Raw genomic sequence first — 23,963 nt, 5'->3', positions numbered from 1 at the left:
TCATTATCTAAATTACTAAGCAAACCTCTTCATGGTAAATATATTTTTTAGATTTTATTTATTTACTTGAGAGAGAGAGCGCACACACAAGTCGGGGGGAGGGAGAGAGGGAGAAGCAGGCTCCCCCTTGAGCAGGCAGCTGGTTTTGGGGCTTGATTCTAAGACCCCAGGATCATGATCTGAGCCAAAGGCAGACACTTAATGTACTGAGCCACCCAGGTGCCCCTCATGGGAAATATTAACTGCTTTAGAAACTGAATTTCTTTAGGCCACTGGAACACTGGTTCATTCATTTCAGTGGCAAGTCCATGACATACAGTCAGTCAGTAAAACACACTCAAAAAGTTGAATAGAAAAAGTATATTCTAATAGTCTAAAGGTTGAATGCACCTTCAAATACAAGTAATTCCTCAATAATGGACCAAGAAGCTCATTTATGTTAAAACTCTGCTGCTGTATATAAATATTAACTCTCTCTGTACAAAGCAGCTGGACAGAGCCTAAAAGGGGGTATAATTAATCAAGGGATGATATTTTTTTTTAAGATTTATTCATTTATTTGGGAGAGAGATGGGGAGAGAACATGAGCAGGGGGAAGGGCAGAGGGAAAGAATCTCAAACAGACTTCCTGCTGAGTGTGGAGACCCATGCAGGGCTCAATCCCAGAACTGTGAGATCATGACCTGAGGTAAAATCAAGAGTCAGGTGCTCAACCGGCTGAGCTGCCCAAGTGCCTCAAGGGATAATTTTTTTTTTTCAGATATTAATCAAAGTCTCTGGTTTATGCCCACTTTTTCATATACATAGTCTCTACTATTAATGTAGCAGTACTTCCTAAAGCCATAAAACTGTTTTCCCCTGATCCAAGACATGCCATCTATTCCCACTATGAAAAAGAGGAAGTATCAATGGGATAGGACAGTACCCGAGAGCCTCAAGATAGAGGAACTATAAGCACTGTAAATTAAAAAAATGGTGGTCTGGCAATACACGGGTCTGGGTTCAAAGTTTACTCTGCTACTCATCAGCCACACAACTTTGGATTTTACATTTTGATTTTTATTTTGTTCATTGATCAGCAAGTCTCGATTAGACAAAGAAATAAAAGCATTTCTAAATTTCTTTGCAAATGTAATATGTCAGAAAATTAATGACTAAAATATAGTCTCAGAAAATTTTCAAATACATAACTAAGTAAATAAACTGACCCTGGAACATATGTAAACAGTGGTCGGTAAAATTTTCAAATAATCAAATAAACTGACCCTGAAACATACTGATATATCATGGTAGCCTGGCACAATTTTTGAGTAGGGAAATTAAAGGCCAAGTGGATAGAGGAGTACAAAATAAATGATACACCCACAGATTTCACTCTCATGAGTTTCTAAGAGAAAGTTGATGGTGGAAATATAATGGCAACTCAAAAATGGATTTTATACAACAGCCACTATAATACATTTTTCCAGAAGGCCACAGGTAGACTACATGTTTAGGTTATCTCAATGTGTAAGATAATTTGTTGGAAGGTGTCTGGGAACACACAGATTCTTCCACGGCATGACTGTTCTCATAATTATAGTAAGACAATATTCTCATTCTACTCTCTACAAATCTCTTTTGAATTACCATAGAATCAAACCGGCACCAGGGAGCTTACAATTAGAACACCTGTCCAGAGTTGTATAAGTGGAATCCTAGCTGCTCACCTTAAATAGTTCTGTAGCTCACCTCTCTGCTAATAGAATTGGTATCTCTTTACGTTTTTATTTCCCAAGTGTAAAAACATTAAGTTCTTATAAATATTAAGTTCTCAAATTATGTTTGCTATAAGAGTGAATAGGAACAAAGAAAGGGAAAGGAAGAAGTCCAAGAATATGCAATAAGAAAAAGGCATAAAGGGAGATAGAAATATGCACTTCTGTTTTCACCTTTAAAACCCTTCTTGCAAGTACACCTGTATCCATTCACCAGATTGTCACAAGTTCCTCCATTCTGACATGGGTTAGAAAGACATTCATTTTTGTCCACTTCGCAGTTGATGCCAACCCAGCCTGCATCACAGAGGCACTTGTACCTGAAAGGAAATACAGCTTTCTTTACTACGGGAGGATAAATGTAAACTTGAGTCTTAGGTGAAATATAAGACTTGGTGAAGAAATGAGGGACAGAGGAGCTCATCGGTAAACTAATCTCATTTTTACTCTTCTAGGAATCTATACTTGGATCGTTGTGGACACAATGTGAATTGTGTGGCCCCATCTGGAGTATTCAGTAACCAGATTTTTCCAGTGCTTCCCATCTCACCAAGATGCTAGAGAACCTAATTAATTACAGTGAGCTTTCATATGTAAACAGCAGTCAGTAAACACATTGGACCAATTTGAAAGGCACATTAATGCGGATAAATCTGAACTTTTATTATACATAACGCTAAAGTAAAGCAAACCTTAGGATCATTTGTTTCTGATGCAAAACAGACACCTAAGAAGTAGGTTCGTATCAGAGACACTAAGTAACTCTGAGGAGCTCTTGGGATGTCTCACTTTTGAGACATGCTTTGTTCTCTCCTGAAACCCTGCCCCAGAAAGCATGCAGGGTAAGCTAAGCAGGAAAAGGAACAAAAACGAAGGTGTCTGAAATACATGTATACTGTTCACAAGTTGAACATCATTAACACTTAGATTAATTATAGCATCAGGAAATAAAAGCTCTCTTGTGTGGAGATCCTCAGGAAAAGGGTAGATGGGTTGGGATGCTTTGCAGGTTACCATATTCTGAAACAGATATACCGAGGTAATTCATTTGGAAAAATTATTTGGTTTCCCTTCACCCCTAAATACACTCTTCATTCTTTCACCTGTTTTAAGTATGGCAAATGGCAATGGCTAGAGCCCTATCTTCTGGCAGGCATAGCAAGAGTATAGGACTATCTCGTGTGACCTAACATCACACTCTGAGTTTCTAGAAAAGTACCTATCAACACATCACACAACTCTCGGGGGCTTACAAACCATGAAAGTTTTATCAGGGCCTGTCTAAAGTTAGCTGAGACCAACTCCACTTCAGTGGCACAGTGGTACCATAACAGAATAGAACTGTTAGAGTAGGTGTTTTGTTGTTGTTGTTGTTTTTAACAACTGAGCTTTTTTTACGCAGCGGGAAAGATCAAGTAGAACCTCCCTTAGAACTCAGTCTTGCAGTGATTTCTAAAAGCACAATTGCCAAAGACTCACAAAATAATGCCGGACTTCTCCTGTGAGCTGACTACCTCCCTATTTTCTACCTATTCAGTCATGGAAGGTAGAGCAGAAGTGGTGGTTTGGAAGAGTGAAGGAGACTACCAAAATCTACAACCCAGTCTCAGCTCAAGCCCCTGAATGACTTCCACAGGGCAAGGCCTGTGTTGAAACCCAAATGGCTTGCTACAAGTCAAGAAGGAACTAATCGTTCATGGCAGCTACTCACCCACTGAGGCCACCGGTACAGTTTCCGTGGATGCAGGGACTGCTCAGGCACTCGTTCACCTGTGAGTAGCAGCTGGGGTGATGGGGACCCTCGGGGCACAGACAGCGGAAACCATTCACATCATTGATGCACGTCGCACCCTTGCGACAGGGATTGGAGGCACACTCATCAATGTCAATGTTGCACCTTTGCCCTGTAGAGAAGGGAAAGTTTTTGTCAAATCCAAATCCTTAGGGAAGAGACACAGAACAAGGAGAGATACTGTGTTGACACCTTTCATCTGTACAGACTGTAAGATGCCTTGGGCACCAAATGCAAGATTTAAATAAGACACCTAAGAGCACTTAGCTCCATGCAAGAAGTAGCAAACAGCATAGTCAGTCTTCTGATAACAGAACCAAGTTAACAAATAGCTGGAACAGCATTGCAGTGTTTTGATATACATTTCTTCTCTATCCCATTCTTAGAAACAGGGGAACTTCAAATGTTACCAAAGTTGGCTGTTCCTCTTGCTGCTGTTCTGAGTACTCTCGAAGAAGCTTTTATTATTGCTTTCAGCTGGTTCACCACAAAATAATTTTTTCAGTTAGTCAACCTCTTACATCTCTACCTGTGGTATATCTCAATTGCCCAGAATACTTAGTGAATAAACTATTAATTTACAAAAATAGTCTCTTAAAATACTTGTTTTAAAAGGAGATTCTTAGGTCCTATCACCATAGACTGATTACAATCTGGAGTGGAGTCCAGAAAACCATATTTTAAATAATGCAGATGGTTCAAATATTACATTTTGAAAACCTCTGATATAAACAACTATTAATCATCACATAGTAATGTAAATACTCAGAATATATGAAATAAGTAAATATATTCTTCCTCTAAAACCTCCATAAGGCTGCACCTCAAAAAGATGTCAGCTCTAACCTTGACATTTGTTGCTTTAAGTTGATTAAAGTGTGCCACTTATATAAAAGTTTTGCTTTGTTAAATTTTGAATAACTGAGATTTAACTATACATTCCAAAATGATATAAAAATTTTAAATAACCCATAATTCTGTAAATGAGTGGCAATAACAAACTGCTGGGAAGGAACTTAAAAGTTTCAAAGAATACAATTTTCTGATTCAGATAAAAACATGCATTTTTTTATTTAAGAGTAACCCTGCATTTAGAACAGGAAATTCCAAATGAAATAGATCCACACCCCTTTAAAGTATGGGTATTAACATTTTTTCACTCTCTGTTGCTCTCTAAACCATTATTGGTGGTTCTTGTGGTAAAGACCCATAATCTGGTAGTGGTTGCTGTTTTCCTCTTAAGTGTTTTATTAATAACTTATTTTTAAATACTATTTTCTTAGCCTCAACCTCAGAATTTTTTTTAGATGTTTGCCACTGGCACCAAGAGAGGAGCCGAACTCTTCAACTGCACAGCTATCCTTGGCTTGCTATCCAATGGAGAATGAGAAAAAAGCCTTCCTTTACTGTCCTTTGTAGGAAGCATTTTCTCAGAAGTCTCTCCTCCCAGGTTTTCTTCATTTGTTTTAAAAACTCTTCCCAGATTCAATTTTCAAGTCATCTTTAACCAAGAGAGTTAAATGCCTCCTTGTGCAGTCTACCATGTGGACTGACTGCTGCTTCACTATTAAGGAGTTTCCACCCAGCATCAGAAATGCCCAGCACAAGGCAATGCATCTTACTCGGCCCAGGAACTGGTGAATGAGAAGTTAACCAATGTTTCTCACCTTGTAGATACTCAACAAAATAGTGTTTAATAACAAAAGCATGGTATAGTCCACTTGAAAGCCTGGATTTGGATGTCAGAAGTCCCATATGTGAGTTCTAGTCATTTACTCAGCAGTATCTATTGTTTCCTCCATGCTAGGCACTGTTTTAGACACTGGCTAAAAAGATGATCAGGGAGGTTTCTGCCTTCTGGGAACTCGCAGTCCTAGCCGTGTGACTTGAAACCTACAAAATATATTTGTATATATCGCATGGACACATCAAGCTCTGTCTCTCAGCTGTCTTGTTAAACAGGAAGAGTAAAACTTCTTTACCTTTTGTGTTTTGTCTTGTAAATATTCTGAGATATAACTGATATATAACACCATGCAAGTTTAAGGTATACAGCATACTGATTTGGATATACTTATACACTGCAATAGATTATCACTTTAATGTTAGCTAACATCTCTATTATGTCACATAATTATCATTTCTTTTTTTGTGTTGAGAACAATTAAGACTTACTCTCTTAACAACTCTCAAGTTTATTATACAGTATTGCTGACTATGATCACTGTGCTGTGATAAATAAGGTCTGGAGACTTATCTACTAGTTTCAAGTCTGTACCCTTAAATACATCTTCCCAATTAGCCTGGCCCCTGCTAGCCACCATCCTATTCTATTTTTGTGCATTTGGCATTTTTGTATTCTGCATACAAGTGATATCGTACAGTATTTGTCTTTCTCTTACTGACTTATCTCACTTAGCATAAAGCCCTAAAGGTCCATCCATGTTGTCTCAAATAGAAAGATTTTATTCTTTTTTTAAGATTGAGTAATTGACTTCAGTATTATTGCAAGATTCCTTGTTCTTAGCAGTGTGCCTGTTTGGGATAACCTAATAGTGGTTAACTAAGGGTGAAAAAAAACAAAAAGCAATTGCATGTTAAATGTTTATAAATTACAAATTTATATATTTGTATATATAAATTATACACGTTACTACTGATTAGAAACTACTGTAAGACATTTAGAGAGAGCAGAGATTATAAAACTCAAATATATGTTTTCTTATTGTACTTTGGTGATTTTATATGGTTTTATAATGACATTGTAATGAGGGTTAGTTACCTTGGTAGTTCTGTTACTCATGATTAGCTTTTCAAATGCTTTTTGAAAACTACTAGGGTTTGGTAGATAGTGAAGTTTTCAAAACTTCACCTGTTTCAGATGATATTGGGTTTCTAAATATAAATAATGATTTACAGTTTAAAAAAAATACAATCAGTCTGTGGCTAAATCATGTAGCTCTGAAAATTACAGTGGATACTTCTAGTATCCTCTATCTAGAAATTATTGGGAATTTTCCAATAATTGTTTCTAAAATTGTGTTGAGTTATTTCTGCCTAATGTGTGTGTGGTTTGTTTTTTTTTTTAAGATTTTGTTTATTTACTTGACAGAGATCACAAGTAGGCAGAGAGGCAGGCAGAGAGAGAGGGGGAAGCAGGCTCCCCGCTGAGCAGGGAGCCCGATGCAGGGTTCGATCCCAGGACCCTGAGATCATGACCTGAGCCAAAGGCAGAGGCTTCAACCCACTAAGCCACCCAGGAGCCGTGTGTGTGTGTGTGTGTGTGTGTGTGTGTGTGTGTGTGTGTATGTGTGTGTGTTTTAAATGAGCTATAGTTAACATTTAACATACCAGTTATAATGTGTAACAGAATGATCTGATATTTGTATATACTGCAAAATGATCATCAAAATAACTCTAGTTAACATCCAGCACCATACATTGTTCCAAAAAATTTTTTTCTTGCCTTTGCCTGTTTTTAAATTGGATTATTTGCTTTTTTGTTATTGACTTGTATGAGTTCTTTATACATTTTGGATATGATTAATCCCTTTTCAGATATATTGTTTGCAAATATTTTCTCCCATTCTGTAGGCTGCCTTCTCAATTGATTGTTCCTTGCTGTGCAAAAGCACCTTAAGTAGTCCCACTTGTTTATTTTAGTTTTTGTTGCCATTGCTTTTGGTTTCTTATTCAGCTTACCTGCTTTAATGGACTGTTATAAGAAGTCAGCAAAATAATTTTATGAAGGCAAAACTAAAAGAGTAGTTTGTAAAACTGAAAAGTAGCTTGTAGAAGTATCATTTGATATTTTACATTTCCCAATCAGTAAGTATAAAGAGGTCTAAGGAGAATATAGAATTTAGTCTTAAAAAGAAAAACTCATTTGTATCTGCCAAAGCTGTCATGAGAATTGTAAAAAAAGAAAGGAAGAAAGAAGGAAGAAAAAGAAAAGTAGTAGTGTTAAAATAAAGGAAAGGATAAAACACCTCACATTTTCAGCTCATGTATATATAATACCAGAGCTGTCTGTGGTATTTTCAGCAGCTGATTAAAAAAACAACAAATGAAAAAAAAACACAGACATAGAAAATTGTTCCAAGAACAGAGTACCACCCAGTAACCAAAACATTCCAGTTCTTGGTTATGTAATTTCATGCTACACCTTAGGTTTATTTTAGAATATTTTTAGCCTATGTCCTTCCTCCTTGACCTCCTTGGTTTGCTGAATGTTAAAATCAGAGAGAATATAATTTACTGGCATTTCAAAAAAAAAAAAAAGTCCAGTCTAAGGCTTACATATCTAAAAAGAAGCCAGAACAGGCACCCACTTAGGCTGTCTGGTGAGCTGAGAACAGCCATGGGCTCTAGAGTAGGACCACCTAGACTGGAACATTGGCCACAGTGTACCTGTAATGTTATTTATACTCTCTAAGCTCAGGGTTTCTCATCAATACCATAGAAATGATAATGGCTGTGATAATTAAATGAGATTAGGCATTTACCTCCTAGCTCAAAATAAGCTCTTAATAAATGGTAGCTATTCCCTTGTTACCTATTTAACAAAAATGCACCTATTATCCTATCTAGCAGGAATTTTTGTGTATACAATTGGCTATCACTTAATCTTGGAGTAACAAGTTTTAGGATCCAGCTACTAATAGCAGTGTTGGGCACTAGATATGACAGCTTTCATCATGCCTGTCTTCTGAGTGATCTTCCACTGAGCAGAGATCTCAGTGACTCGTGTGGGCCACGAACATTACTCCTTTGCATCCATAATCATACCAAGCAGGAGAAAGGATTGTGAAATATACAGGAAAGTAAGTTCCTGGCAAGCGAGAGGAAGACATTAACTTCACTTGGCCCTGAATGCCTTTTGACATCATGGTTTAAAAAGCTCTGGGGGAAATTTCTCACATTGGTTGCAAATGACCACATGGTATTTATTAAATGGTAACATTATTATCTAAGTTCCTGCTTGCACGTGGCACTGTCTAGAAAGAATAGAATTGGCATTATCACCTCTGATGATGCCATTAACAAATAGATGAGTCAATAAGGTGCCTTCGATTTCTTAGCCCCCAGCACTATTTGATCAGGAGGGCAAAAGGTAAAGGCAACCTTATTAACAACAAAACAGAGAGATTTATGTTTGTGTGTGCGCACATAAGCATGCGTGTATAAATGTTCTAACTACTTATAATGATTATAACCAATTTTATTTTAGCCATGTACTTTCTTCCTCCTAGTGAGAAAAGATCTCCCTTGCACTGCCAAGTTAGCTTGGTCCTTCCAAGTTCTGGCCTCATCCAACAATCCCCCACAAGAGGAAGTACTCAGTGTTTTCATAGAATTTTATCTTGGCTATCCTTTTATGAAGGCATTCACTACTAAGTGTAGCAAATTAAAGGCGGCATTAGACATTATATAACTCAAGCACAGTGACAGAAACTCATAGTCTAACTAGGAATGCTTTTCAGGTAGGTATAACATATGGTCGAAAAATCCTAATTAATGAAAAGCTTCATGTTACAGTTTAGGGAAGGCCTGTAAGTAGAAAACTGGGACAGAGAAGTACAGAAACAAACTTCTAACATTCCAAGAGATAAAGGAATAGAAAACATTTGAAAAGTGAATTTTCTTTAGGTGCCCCTTTCCCAAAGTGATGGGGCTAGGACTCCCTGACAAAGAGTGTTTATTACCTGTGAACCCTGGTGAGCAGACACAACTGTAACGATTAATGCCATCCATACAGACTCCGTGGACACAAGGGTTACTTGCACAGTCATCAAAATTGATCTCACAATTAACACCTGCAAAGATAAAAGCAAAAAGAAACCAGTATTACTGCAAAAATAGCATATGATACTAGGGGCTGAGAAATCTAGAGTATCCAGCCAACCCTGGATAGGGTAAAGCATCAGATCTCCAAAGTGTAGTCTTCCAGACCCTGTCAGGGCATTATGAGGTCAAAATTATTTTATGAATCACACTAAGCCACTATCTGCCTGTTTCAGTGCGTTGGCATCTCCACTCCTGGTGCAAAAGCAATGGGGGTAGAATTGCTGGCATGTTAGCAGGAATCAAGATAGTGGTGCCAAATTGCACTAGTTAGTGGTCTTCATATTCTTTACCTCTATGAACTTACAATTTAAACCAACAAAAAGACAGTCTCACTTAAGAATGACTTTGGAGAAGTCAAAATTATTAACTTTATATTTTTATTATATCTTGACCTTTGAATATACATCTTCTGTTCTATGTAATGAAATGGGAAATAAAGCCATTCTGTGGCATGCCAAATACACAGCTGCTTCCAGGAAAAGCAGTTGTTTGATTGTTGGAGTTCTGAACTGAACACGCTTTCTTCATGGAATCCCATTTTAATTGAAAGAACAACTGACAGAGGAACCAGGGCTATTCAGACCTACGTATTTAGCAAACATTATGTGAAAGAGGTAAACCTGTCATTTCAAGGGAAAAAACTGGCAGTACTGTGTTCCAAAAATAAAATTTAAGCTTCTGTAAGAAAATTAGAATTTTGGAACTTAAATCCACTGCCAGAAGCTTGCAACTATCACTATTATGGATGTAAGTTCAGGATAAATCTTAAAGGGTCTGGTATCTTTCATCTAGGGCTGTGCTGCCTCCCTTCTGAGCCATTCCCCAGACGAATGGTAGAAGTTTGGCTATATTAAGAAAAGCTTAATTATAGATATGGATAACTAAACAGTATGGATATACCAATCATAATTTTTACCATCATTTTATAAAAATACTCATGATATTTTGGCATTTACTTAACATGAATTTAGTGATACTTTATTTTCCATCCACAGAAAAATGCCTTGGAAGTTTAAAAAATCTAAAAATAAAGCCACTATAAAGGATACAAACTAACAAAATTTCCATGAAAAAAAAAATGTGAAAATTTTGGTTCACTCACACTTTGTATTAATATTTATTAATGATAATTATATTAAAAAATAACTGAGCCATTATTATGTACAAGTACTTTGCCTCCCACTTTACAGAACTTTTCTTTAGTCTTCTCACTCAACTGGCACATGAAGTTGTGTTACATACCCGTTTTATCATGGACTTGCATAATTACAGCAGCACAGCCAGGATGTGAGCCACACTCTTTGCCACACCATACTGGTCATTCTGTGATTAATGAGGTCAGGCTGCCTCACTGGCCACAAATCAGACAAGAGTTTCCATATTCCCTGTATACTAGTGCATACTTTTAGGAGAAGTGTCTAGCCACTGGCTAATAACCCCCACTTACCCAAAATTGACCACAGCAGGCCACAGGAGGCTCTACTTTATTCGAACGGGAACAGATAACCCTGCTCAAGATGAGACAATGAGATTTTCTCATTGCAACGTTGGAATAGGAACTGTGGGACCCATGGTCTACAAATTGCTCTGCTTCCTAATTTCTGCAAAGCCTAATCAGTCAGTTCTCACTTGGAATCTGTAAGATACTTCTATGTGCTTTCACTAAATTCTTTGTCTATTTTGTAGTTATGGTTTGCTTGTTTACTAAAGGGTCTTTAAACTAGTCAAGTTGGTTTCTATGACTTAAAACCTAAAGAAACTTACTGAGAACAGTTTTCCATTTTAAGACCAAGGGTGAAAGAAGCTTCAGAAGTGATTTTGGGTGGTATATCTCACTTTAAGTACCCAATAAGTGAGAAACCACAATTATAACCAGCACATTGTAAAGTATCCCTTCTGTCTACACTCGTCCAAACCCCAACCTACTAACTCAGGACCATGTATTGAATGGGTCATAGATTCTTCCTCTAGAACTCAAGAGTCTATTCATAATGACTAATTAAATAAACATGTTCATCCAGGACATTAGTACATTTCAGGGCTTTCTCCACCTATTACAGACCAAGATTTTTTCATGATGCCTGCATCTCTTTGCTTTAATTCTCCCAACAGCCATATGAAGGGATCTGGCAGTTTTCTGAGAGATTCCAGGCCTTTATTCTATGTTGCCTGCACACCATTCATATTTACTTATTGCATTTCTCAGTGACAGCTACTTATACCTTGTCTTCTCTGTCCTCCCCAGGGAATACACCTGATACATCCCGGCATAATGATATAATCCCAGAGAAAACAAAGTGCTTGCCAACCCACCACTCACCCAGGTTTCCAGTATATTTGTTATAATGGGGATGATAGCAAAGCCGTTTACAACAGCCCCACCATTCTAAAGGCATCCTTTCAATTGCTTGTAAATCTCTCAAATTTCTTTTCGTACTGCAATTTCTCATGTCTGGGGACCAGCCCGGAAGCAAATTGCTTTTGGAAGGTTTCACAAAGATCCATTCAGCTCTTTTAGTGAGTTATCTAAACGTGGGGAGGGGGAAGGCATTTTCAACTGTGAAGGCATGGGATGTTTTTCGTATGCTTGAGCAACTCAAAAAGGACTTTGTTTTCAAACTTGGCATGTACGAGGTCTTGGATGGAGACCAGGGCCTTTGACAAGTTTGAAGAAATGGATTTGGAAATAACAAAATAAAATGAGGGCAGTTAACCACCTCCCCCACCTTTGCCCCCTACATAGGCCATTTTCCTTAAATCAAGAATGAGTTCTCAATAAATCACTCCCTTGTATTGGCAGGTTCCCTTCTAACAAAAGCACACACTAGTTAATCTTCCACTAATACATTTTCTTTGATCTGAGACATAGTACTTCTCTGTCCATTAACCACAGTTGTGACCATAATTATTCCTTGAATAAGTAAAACAGACTCCAGTGAAACCTGTGAAATGCTGCTGCCTGAGAAAATAATTCAACATTCCCCCAGCAAGGAGCAGCATGCCCTCCTAAGTAACAAGCAGTCACTCAACCAGACTAGGGAAACTGCGAAAAACTCGGGGAGGGAAATGGCAGCTCTGCATTCTAATTTACAATGGCTGGGAGGTGCTGCAAAGTCTCCCCTTTCCCTGAGAATTCCCCCAAATGGCCAAGGTCCACCTGAGACACATGGTGGAAGAAAAGTGTCACATTAAAGACACCAGACTCTGAAATAGAGAAAAACATAACTGGAAAGACAGGAGTAAGTGAGAAGGGAAAGGGCCAGCTTCATTCATCTGAGTGTGTCGGAGGCTAAAGAAAAAAGGATAATCAAATCAAGCCACAAAGCCAACAGGGTTTCCAATTTTAAATAATAATTTCAATTTTTTGAAGTGGTGTGTTTCCTTTTAACAAAAAAGACACACCCCAAATCATCAGTTTTGCAAAGCTACTGCCTCTAATTTCTCCAATGGCTAGAGGCATCTGCCTCTGAGATGTTCCTGGCTGTAGCTTTGGCTGTGCCTCTCAGAATCAGGATTATTTTTCAGATATCTGAGCATATGCCATGACAGCCTGAGACATATATGTAAACCATGTGGGGGGGAACAGTGAAAGTCCAGAGGAGACACAGGCTGAGTGGCTTACCTGACGTGCCGGGCTGGCAATTGCACTGGTAGCCATTCACCAGGTCGATGCAGCGACCGTCATTCAGGCAGGGGCTGCTGTAACACTCATCTATCTGGTCACTGCAGATGGCACCCATGTACCCGGGGTTGCAGATGCAGGTGTAGGAATCAATCCCATCCTGACACTGGCCATGGTGGCAAGGATCAGGGTCACAGTTGTCGATGTTCTCCTCACACAACACACCAGTAAATCCTGGGAAGGAATTTTACCAAGAAGGTTTCAAACCAAGTCAGACACTCCACACTGGAACATAAGTGTGGCCACATCCACTTATCCTACAGACCTCATGTCTCAATAGTTCATACTGTAGACAATGAGCAGCTGAAGCCAACTATTTGCATGACTTATAAGGCATGCCTGAGTTGTGCTTAAAATAGTTATCAAATAAAATTTGTAGAATTCAAATACCTTTTTTAAACGACCAGTGGTTTCATTTCAGATACTTTAACTACATCTTCATTTCATACTGGGCTTCAATGAGGAATAACTTCCAATATTTTTCTATTACATATTTATCTCTATATTTCTTTCTTCCCAAAACTAATATACAGATACTATATTAATGGTTACATGTACCTTATTTCCCCAATTCTGACCTTGGAGGACAGAGAACTTTTCTTTACCCTTCTCAAACCCTCCTGGAGCACTATGCTTATATATCAAGTTTTTAGTAAGTACCTGTTAAATGAAATGAATGAAAATTTATGAGCATTTAAAAGAACAAGGGACAAATAAAGTCTCCTTCATTCAATCCATTCTTTTAGAGGATTTTAAAGGAAGAGGGGCTCTCTTTCCTTTTAAACAAGAATTCAATGTTTTTAAACTCTCTCCAGTGAAGGCTATTCTCTACAAGGATAATCTGGCCAGAGGTGGACAAAACCTGGAACTTCTCCAACCAAGGACAACAACTCATGAAAAGAGAAAGGAGTTAAGTGGTTCATTTGACAGGACCTAATCCAAGGAGGCCCAGTAAATGGTTATGTTCCAGTACTACCAAAACACTAATTCTGTGTTTATTTTTGTGACTTAGTTCCCTTTTCTGTCATCAGAAAGAAATCATGAACATGATGTTTAAAATCTTTCAAGAATCCATCTTCTAAAATAAGAAAAAGGTCTTGAATTATATCCATAACTTCTTTCTCCCTTAAGTGGTCATACAAAAAATAAATTGGGAAATCATCTTTTCTAATAATTTCTAGTCTTTCTCTAGAATACTGGTCTGTGCAGAAGCAAATGTGGAACAAGGGACGTTTGCCTTATTCAGTTCCACTCCCAAATGAGAAATGTGGCCACAGCTCAGAAATGGAGAATATCTGTAAACAGATTCTTTGTCACTGTAGTAGCAAAGTCAGGAAAGAGGACCTAAACTTTCCCAGAGTTCTCTCTCCTGTTCAGATACACACCTGACTCTCAGGGTCTGAGCAGTCTTTTATGCAGAAAACCTCTGCAATTGCACACAATGGTCCTTAGATTTCTGGGCCTTTGTTCAATCACTTGCCCCAAGAAACACAGAGACAGACCTCCTGCTGAGAAGCCCTAGTGAAAAATGGCTTTCAGCTGGAATTCTTCCCTTTCCCGAAGGAAAAAGTCAAGCCAGCTGGAAATTCACCACTGCCAAAATCTGTCCCAAAAAGACATGAACACCAAATGAAAATGTCCAAGCCAGACCACTATTGTAGTGGAGAAGGAGGCAGGTGTTGTAGAAAGAAACAATGAGAGTAGCAAAAAAAAAAAAAATAATAATCCAAAAATATGCTAGAAGCACCTCTCTCTAAACACAGAGTAGGCCATTAGTAGACTGGCTTGGTAGGACAGCTAGAAGAGGACAGTCTCCTATTTTGCTCAAATGGACCTACCAGAGGGATAAAAAGTGAGGACAATCTTACCTGTGGCACACTGGCATTCATAGCCGTTCGGGTGATCAATACACTTTGCTCCATTCAGACATGGAGTACTGGAACAGTCATCAATATCAATCTGGCAAACTGGCCCAGTGAAACCTTAAAAGGACAGAATGATGACATAGTCAAAGGACTATCCTATGTCTGTCTATCGAGGGTCTACCTAGGATATCCTATGAGAAGGATGCCCAAGAAGGGTTGGGTTAAGTTACCAGTAGGGCTTAACCCAACGTTTCAGCAAACATAAAGTTGTTCTCCCAGTAGGAAACTGGGATAACTGCATGAAGCTCAGGGCATCAGAGGCCACTGGCTGTATCTCCACCTCTGTTTCTTCCCAGTACAGATTTCTCTTCTAACTGAAGTGGGGACTAAATGGTTATACAAGGAATCCTCAAACAAGTGAGTACAGCTTCAGAGGAACTGGAACCTCTCAATAGAAACAACTTGAGAGGCTACTGTCAGTGGCAGAAAATCCAGCACATCTTCAACAATAGCTCTGGGGAACAAAAGGAGAAACAGAGCATTCTTTGGAAAAAACTGACTTGTGTTGCCTATTTTGGGACCCAGAGTGAAATATTTAAAAATAAAAATCTCACAGAGAGGCTTCAAGAATATAACCTATGGGGGGAAAAAAAAAAAAAAAAAAAAAAAGTCCCGAATAGCCTACAAAAGGCTTCTGTGAGGTATGACCTTTCTGAAATATATACACAGACAGAGAGGTCATGGGCCATTCGGAATACACTTGGACTTCTGGCCACAAAGGATTTGGATGATCCACTAGCTGAAACAAACTCCCCATTTCTCCACACACTCCTATCCTGAGTGCTCACTTTAATGACTTCCTCATGTACAGCCCACACACATTCTCTCCTCCTTTCCCAGTGGCCCGGGAGCTTTGTGCTTTCAAAGAAAACAGGGGCAGGTGGTGGGCACTTACCAGGCGGACACAGACACTGGAAGCGATTGACTTTATCCACACACTGACCATTGTTCACGCAAGGGTTGCTCTGACATTCGTTTATCTCCAATTCACAATGCACACCTTTGAAACCTGAACAAATTGGACCACACAAGTGGCTTAGAAAGAGAGAAAGGCATATTCTAGCCAAGAAAGCACAAATTTGCAGAGATGACTATAACCTCTATGAGCATGAACATTTCTGCAGAAGTCAAAAGGGACTTTGCCATGATGGGAAATAGTCACTGAAAGTATCAGTGACAGAGGATAATACTACGAAGATATCCATGTCACAGTGAAGAGGGAGAAGAGGTTACCTCCAAAGATACTGGCAAAACACAGCATGCCAGCAAAGACTATCCCATACTCTTTGACCAGTCCCTGCTTCACTTTCAGAGCAGCACCAGGCACACAGGGTCCCTAGTTAATGTTCCCAAACAGCAGCTGACCTGGAGATGCTGTTGCTCTCGGGGTACAAGTCAAGGGCAGGAGGGCCTCCCAATGCTACAGCAGCCAGCACCTTAATCTGGCAAAGCAGCCACTGTCCTGTCATTTTAAACTAGGTTTACTTGAGCTCTCTAAGGATTCAAGAAATGGTTTCTGCAGAAGAAATTCAGAATACAAGTAATTATATGCAAGTCACTATGGACAAATGACAAGTTCCTATACAATTATGTGTAAAATAATTTCTATATATGGAATAGTATGGTATTTATAATATATCAAGAGATCAGAAAAGCTTGCTATTTAAAGGATCCTTATGGTAAATCCTTTATTAAGTAAAGGATATACTATACTTAAATAAAAACAATCACTTCTGAATTTTTCTCTTACATGTAACTGGTGTTGACATATGGACTTTTAAAATTTAGTCTCCATAGCTCTAAGACTTCTTGCACTGTATTACTCCTTAAAGGTCCCCTTGGCTGGGAAACCTGTCATTACTGGGAATTAAATGCTGACAGAGTTCATGGAATTGCCATCATATACTGAAAAGTGCAGGGAAATAACTTTTGTCTAGACCCCACACACTGATGGGCCCATGTACCTGGCATGCACAAACATGTGAAGCCTCCGATCTTATCCAAACAGGTTGCATCGTTCTGGCAGGGGTCGGAATGGCACTCATTGATGTCCATCTCGCAACGAGGCCCTGCATAACCCTTCAGACATTCACAGTGGAAGGCACCATCTGTGTTCACACATTTTCCTGCATGCTCACAAGGATTGCTATTGGCTGGAAAACACAAGCACCAATTACTGGGATCAAAGTACTTTAGTGGAATTTCCACAAATGTGGGTTACAGAAGTAGGTCTGATTGTTACAGCATTAGGGCCAGGCTTTTAATATTCTGGTTCTCAACTTCCTATTTTCTTCCTTAAAAAACAAGGGAAGAAAGAAAAGGGTAAAGGAAAGGAAATGGAAATGGCAAGGGAAAGGGAAAGGAAAGACAGACTGGGGCAATCTCAACTCTTGCACATCTCTGCTGTTCTTTTGCCCAAACTGTCACCAAAGCAGGGCTTTCTATTAAGAATCAGGTACAGGGTGCCTGGGTGGCTCAGTGGGTTAAACCTCTGCCTTGGGTTCAGGTCATGATCTCAGGGTCCTGGGATCGAGCCCAGCATCGGGGTCTCTGCTTGGTACGGAGCTTGCTTTCCCCTCTCTCTCTGCCTGCTTCTCTGCCTACTTGTGATCTCTCTCTCTCTCTCTCTCTCTGTCAAATAAATAAATAAGATCTTAAAAAAAATAATCAGGTACACACCTTCTATATATTCAATTCTCAGAACAGAATATACATTTACATTTAAAGGTTGTAAACAGTGGGCATCTAACAGGAGAGATCTGAGGTTTTGCTTCTGAATGCTTGCTGAACTCGACAAACACCATGAGGAATAGGAAATGTTCCACATACTCACCCATGGCACACTCATCCACATCTTCTGTACAGTCAGCCCCTTTGTAGCCTTGGGGGCAGGTGCAAATATACTGCCCATTTAGGGGGTTGGTATCACACAGTGCCCCCTTGTGGCAAGGATTGCTGATGCATGCATCATCCAGATGACATAAGAGACCTGTCACAGGGTGGGGCAAGAAGAATAAAGAGGAAATGTCTCTTACTTGAAGGACAGTTTTTTTTCATGGAGGAGGGAAAACCTTATGGTCACCTCACCAAAATCCAATATGGAGATTTAGAGGCAACTTCCCCTTTACCTAACCCTACCTTAGGGATATGCTGCTGCCAACAGCAAGCAAAGAGCTTCTGCAGACAACTGTAATGCTCTGACCCTGAGCTCTCAGCTAGACCTCTCCTCAAGGGCAGAGTCATCTATAGGCCATAAAGTGAGATGGTTAGATGATGAAGATATCCTTCCGACTTAGCAAATAAAAATAGAGGATGCCCAGTTCAATCTGAATTTCAAATAAACAACAAATAAGTTTTTACTATATTTTCCAAATATTGCATGTACCTTATATTTTACTTAGCAACCCACTTTCCCCAAATTACGCTACCTGATGATCAGGCACCACCAGTACTTAGCCAGCCTCAGAAGGAAAAAAACAGCTGAACACCATCAGCCTATACTAGGGCAGCCTTTTAAAAAGCGTCAACATTCCTGGCTCAAGTGCCCTGAGGACTCTGAAGGTATTACTAGGCCCCACGATCTGTGTAGTTCACATGAAAACTGGATTTTCCAGTCTGCAATTAGCTTAAGAACAGGTAGCCAAGGCTTCTTCCACAAAGCTGGAGGTGGGGCTTTTGGAAAGGCATAGATAGAAGAACACTTCAAAAGTGCTGGGCACAAAGTTCTCTCAGTGAAGCTATCTTCTTCTGTCACATTCCTCCCTTCACTGCTCTCTACTCCTAGTACTGGGAGCTGTTAACTTGAGAGGCTAGAGCAATGTTAACTTTGCAGTTAGTAAAATGCCTCCCTTGGAAGAATATTTCCATAGACACTGAGAGCTGGAATGCATTCAAAACTACTCTCCTCCCAACTCCTTCTGAGTAAAAGGTTTCCTCTCAAAATGAAGTCTCTAAATCCACTTATCAGTAATTTTGTCTTAATTTCGGAGAAATTAATCTTAATTTCTTTAATCTTATTTCTTTTAAGCTTAAGATCTTAAGGATGATCCCAAGGCAACAGTTACTTTCATTTTGGGGGGGGGGGTGAAAAACTGAGGTATGCAGACTAGAGATGAGAGCCAAAAGTCCTAAAGAAGAAGACTAATTTCATAGCACTTTGGCTAGCAATTATATTTCCAGAAGAACAGTCTTGAGTAACATGTTTCTACAGATGCTAATTAAAAGGACACAACTTAGGGAATGAAAGAGATCCTGAATGCTCTCCACCCCTTCTCTGAACTCCAGTTCTGTCCTGCTGGTCTTACCTGCCTTTCCTTCTGGGCACATGCAAGAGAAGGAGGCCACACGGTCAATGCAGGTGGAGCCTGGTGTGCAGGAGGCGAAGGCACAGTCATCAATGTTCTCACTGCAGTCATCTCCACTCCAGCCATTAACGCATACACAGCCATAGCCCCCGTTGCGGTTGGTACAGGTGCCCCCATTCTGACAAGCATTAGGTTGCAGCAGACACTCATCCACATCCTCTGTGCAGAACTGTCCTTTGGGGGGAAAAGTGCATTTGATTAGGGCTCTTAAGTCTCAAAGGATTAGTACCATACCCACTCTCACACATTCTTCACCCTCATGTGACCTGCCTGAAATTAAGGCGAGCAGATCTCCCAGCAGACCAGGTCTTCACATGAATCTTAAGGCTTACCATGAACCATCCAAATGATATTTATTCCAGGGAAATAACTTAAAGAAGAATGGAAACTGCTATCCCTAGAAATTCTGACATAAGAATTTAGCCAACCTATCAAAGAGAAGATTAGTCTTGTAGCATCCTTGACTCAGTTAAGTCCCTGGGACAATGAATATGTAAGTGAGAAGAATGAGGGAAAAAGGGTGTATGAGATGAGTAAAAAAAAGAATGATGAGAAGGAACCTAAAGGTCAAAACGTCAGGGAAGTTGTTCCATATCCTGACTATATCAATGTTAACATCCTGGTTATGGTACTATACAATGGTTTTGCAAGACACTGTTACCATTGGGGGAGACTTGGTATAGGGTATCTCTCTGTATTAATTCTTATAACTGTGTGTGAAAATATGATTATCTCAAAATAAAAAGTTTATTTCTTTTAAGATTTTACTTATTTGTCAGAGAGAGAGAAGGAGAGAGAGCACACAAGCAGGGGGAACAGCAGGCAGAGGGAGAAGCAGGCTCCCTCCTGAGCAAGAAGCCTAATGTGAGACTTTCTCCCAGAACTCTGAGATCATGACCCAAGCCAAAGGCAGATGCTTAATCAACTGAGTTACCCAGGTGTCCCTCAAAATAAAAAGTTTAGTTAAAAAATAAATGTAAGGGCAAGCACGGGTAGAGAGAAGAGATGAAGGACAATGAAAAGCCTCGGTAAACTGTAGAGGTGAAAGGCAACACCAGGATGATGAAACTAGAGCAAACTGTGCCTAGCCTGAGGCACCCAGCCTTCAAAGATGTGGATTTGTGAAGTAAGATGCAGAAAGTTGACCGAATGTAAGAGAAGATGGAAAAAGGATCAGTTTGATCTGCCTGAAAAAGAACAAACTGAAGGATGACACACAAGACCACTTATGGATATAATGCAGGTCACTACAATAGTAAAGGATGAGGGGCTACTGCAAAGCCTCTCAGGCCCTGTCACAAGGAACAAAAGTATGTCTTCAACTTATAAGCAAGGCATCTGTGATTAATAAGCAATTTAATGCTAGACCACCAGAGTTATAAAACAAGTTGATGAATCGTCCTTATTAATACCAGTTTAAAGATTGGGAGGGAGACAAACCATAAGTGACTCTTAATCTCACAAAACAAACTGAGGCTTGCTGGGGGGCGGGGGGTTGGGAGAAGGGGGGTGGGGTTATGGACATTGGGGAGGGTATGTGCTATGGTGAGTGCTGTGAAGTGTGTAAACCTGGCGATTCACAGACCTGTACCCCTGGAGATAAATATATATTATATGTTTATAAAAAATAAAAAAAATAAAAAGAAATAAAGAGCTACCAAAGGGAACTCATAATCAGATCATATGAATTCTCTAAAACACAACAGGACAAGTGGCTAAAACTCATAAAACCTCAAGGTGTCTTTTAATTTTATCTTTGTTAAAGAACTCCATGAATAATTCGAAAAGGCTTTCTGATGAAGAGGGCTCTCAATGAAAAAGCACATGATTTTTTTTTTTTAACTTTAGGCAAATATTTCTTTCTTTCTTTTTTTAAATTTTATTTATTTATTTGAGCTAGTACAGGAGAGAGAGAGAGAGAGAGAGAGAGATTGAGCACAAGCATGGGGAGCAGCAGGCAGAGGGAGAAGCAGTCTCCCTGCCGAGCAGGGAGCCTGATGTGGGGCTTGATCCCTGGGCTCTGGGATCATGACCTGAGCCAAAGGCAGACGTTTAACCGACTGAGCCACTCAGGCACCCAAGCACGTAATGTTTATACTCAGAAAATGTCAAGGCTATTCCTAGTTCCAGAATACCAAACAATAATTCAAGGAGCTCAAGTATTTTCAGAAGGGTTTCAATGTACCCAGCTGTGTAGCCATCACCGATAACAGAGGTTAGCTGTGTCTGATCTAACCTAACTGACCACCTATTCTTTAACCCTATCTACATATACAATCACTGTACAGAACTAGAATCACTCTACTGTACTTATTTGATTACACATCCATCTCCCATCACATGGCTACAAGCAACCACAGTTTAGGAATTTTTTTTTTTTTATTCTTCACCTAAGATCCCACGGCCCAGGATGGCAGGATAGATGTGTGGGCATCTCTGGAACTCTGTGCTCATCAACCTCCTCCGGTGCTTCTCCTCACCCCACTTCAACAATATAATTATTTTTTTACACATAATTCTTGAGGGAGCCACCATGTCTTTACATGATCATGCCCTCCTACTCTAGCTGACTTACCCAGGATGGGCATCTGATACAAGCTATATCACAGTGTCCCTTTGCTAAACTTTTGGACTAGGGACTCTTTGACACATTGACCAAAAGGATAAAATGGCTGGTGACAGACAAAGTGATAAGGGTGAAATCAGAAGGGCACAGAAGAAAAAAACAGAGTCATGTGGCATTCAAGTTACTAGTGCCAGCTACTCCTGAAGCCCAACGGCTCTTAATGAGAGATGGCCCTTCCAACAGGTATCCCTAATTTTGGATGGGGATCTGTCAACTGCAACCCACAGTATTAACTAATACAGACTGAATGAGTGAGTGAGGGAGCACATACTGGCAATCATATCCCCAGGGCGGATGATGTCATTTATTATAGAAAGCTTTGCTCCTTTACTATACTGGTAGAAATGCTACCTCAGAGTACAGACAGATGTGTAATTAGGATACAGGTGGGATTTAGAAATGATGACTAAGACGTAGGTGAAGAGTGGCTGTAACCTGGAAATTACAGAGAGCTTTGTCTCTTACACTTAGACTAACTCAAATATCTATGCTACCCTCAAACCAAACTTACTTGCTGAATGTGAGTAATTTGGATGTTATTTTTCTTTTTGACTGGCTCTGTGATAATTCTGAGTATAAGACACTGTGTGTTTAAAAAGATCTCATATATATTTCTTATGCGATATAATATCGAGACACTTAAATATTGTAGTAAGACAGACTAGGTAAATAAAACAATGCTTGGAATGGAAATTCGGCACCCCTAGGAAAGGAAACCAAGAGTCATTGCTTGCCTGCTATGAACCAGGCATTGTGCTTGAGCTGTCAGAAAATTTACCTCCTTTATAGTTGAGGATATAGGCTCAGAGAGGTAAAATTTGCCTAGTGTGAGGCAGGAAGTGCAGAAGAAGTGGGATTTAAACCAGAGCTGCCTGCCTCTAAAACGCTTAACAAAGGGATACCTGGGTGCCTCAGTCAGTTGTGTCTGCCTTCAGCTCGGGTCATACTTCCAGGGTCCTGGGATAGGGTACCACATCAGGCTCCTTGCTCAATAGGGAGCCTGCTTCTCCCTCTGCCTGCTGACCCCCCTGCTTGTGCCCTCTCGTGCACATGCTTTCTCTCTCTCTGATAAATAAATAAAATCTTTTAAAAAATTTTAAAAAAACCCTTTTAAAAAAGACTTGAGGTGTGAGTCTGACCATATCAAAACTATCTTTGTGTGCCTCAATTTCTGAAGCACATGAAGGCCTAAGGAAGTAGAGAGGATGAAGAAGGAAGGGAAGGATTAAAATCATTACTCATACGATCAGATCACTGGAAAAACTTACGACTCAAAGTTACTATTCAAAAATCAAATGTACTTGTAGGTACAGTTCACCATTTTTTGAATATTGTTGAAGATTAGAACACCTGACAACTGTGTACTTATCAGATACTGTTTATTAGAGAAATCAAATCTACAGAGCCAAGAGCACACTGGCTCCTAAGTTATTTTCTACAAAATTGATTTTTTGCTAAGATTCAGGCACATTACTCCAGAAAAATACTCCCTCCTAGGCTCATTTCTGCCAGAATTTTTTTTTCCTCTTCATTCCAATTCTATCAACCAGAATGAGGAAAATGGTAACCTGGGTGGCCACTACAAGTGTCTGCTCCAAAATTCCCAGTGGAATGTCTGCTAAGATACTACATTTCCTTCATGCCACCACTTCTTGGCACAGAAGGAAATCAATGTAGAAGACTAAGAATAAGAAACATAAGGGCTGGAAAAGTAAAGTAGCCTTCCCAAGGTCATAAACTAGTGAAAGCACTGTCATTCAAACCCAGATCAGTCTGACTCCAAATCTACTGCCCTTCTCACTGCAGCACTGTTAAGTTTTCAAGCATTAGTTTTGATGAACAAGATCTGCAGACTAGGTCCCTGCTCCTAGGGTCTTAAAGCAGGCTGGGAAAGCACAGAAGCATGCGGCAATTAAAGAACACTCTTGGTACAAACGAATAAAGGCAGAAGATCACTAAATATTGAAATA

General features: G+C 39.6%; 1 protein-coding gene across 8 annotated transcripts in view; it reads right to left on the bottom strand.

Annotated features, from left to right (window-relative positions):
- Window positions 1-23,963, bottom strand: part of NOTCH2 (notch receptor 2) — a 195,036-nt gene that overhangs the window by 37,166 nt on the left and 133,907 nt on the right. For all 8 annotated transcript variants that reach the window (XR_004385424.1, XM_032881302.1, XM_032881303.1 and 5 more), the window contains 9 exons: window positions 19,308-19,541; window positions 17,837-17,992; window positions 16,968-17,156; window positions 15,899-16,012; window positions 14,947-15,060; window positions 13,019-13,252; window positions 9,255-9,365; window positions 3,469-3,661; window positions 1,932-2,077 (listed from right to left, as the gene is read on the bottom strand). Coding sequence is in view for 7 of the 8 variants with exons in the window: in XM_032881302.1 (XP_032737193.1) it covers window positions 1,932-2,077; window positions 3,469-3,661; window positions 9,255-9,365; window positions 13,019-13,252; window positions 14,947-15,060; window positions 15,899-16,012; window positions 16,968-17,156; window positions 17,837-17,992; window positions 19,308-19,541 (1,491 nt within the window). In the remaining variant the exon portion in view is untranslated. The remainder of the gene's footprint in view (window positions 1-1,931; window positions 2,078-3,468; window positions 3,662-9,254; window positions 9,366-13,018; window positions 13,253-14,946; window positions 15,061-15,898; window positions 16,013-16,967; window positions 17,157-17,836; window positions 17,993-19,307; window positions 19,542-23,963) is intronic.

The sequence above is a fragment of the Lontra canadensis genome, unplaced genomic scaffold (assembly GCF_010015895.1).
Source record: "Lontra canadensis isolate GAN:19392208 unplaced genomic scaffold, GSC_riverotter_1.0 scaffold75, whole genome shotgun sequence".
Lineage (NCBI taxonomy): Eukaryota > Metazoa > Chordata > Mammalia > Carnivora > Mustelidae > Lontra > Lontra canadensis.
This window is presented reverse-complemented; position numbering and strand designations above follow the sequence as displayed.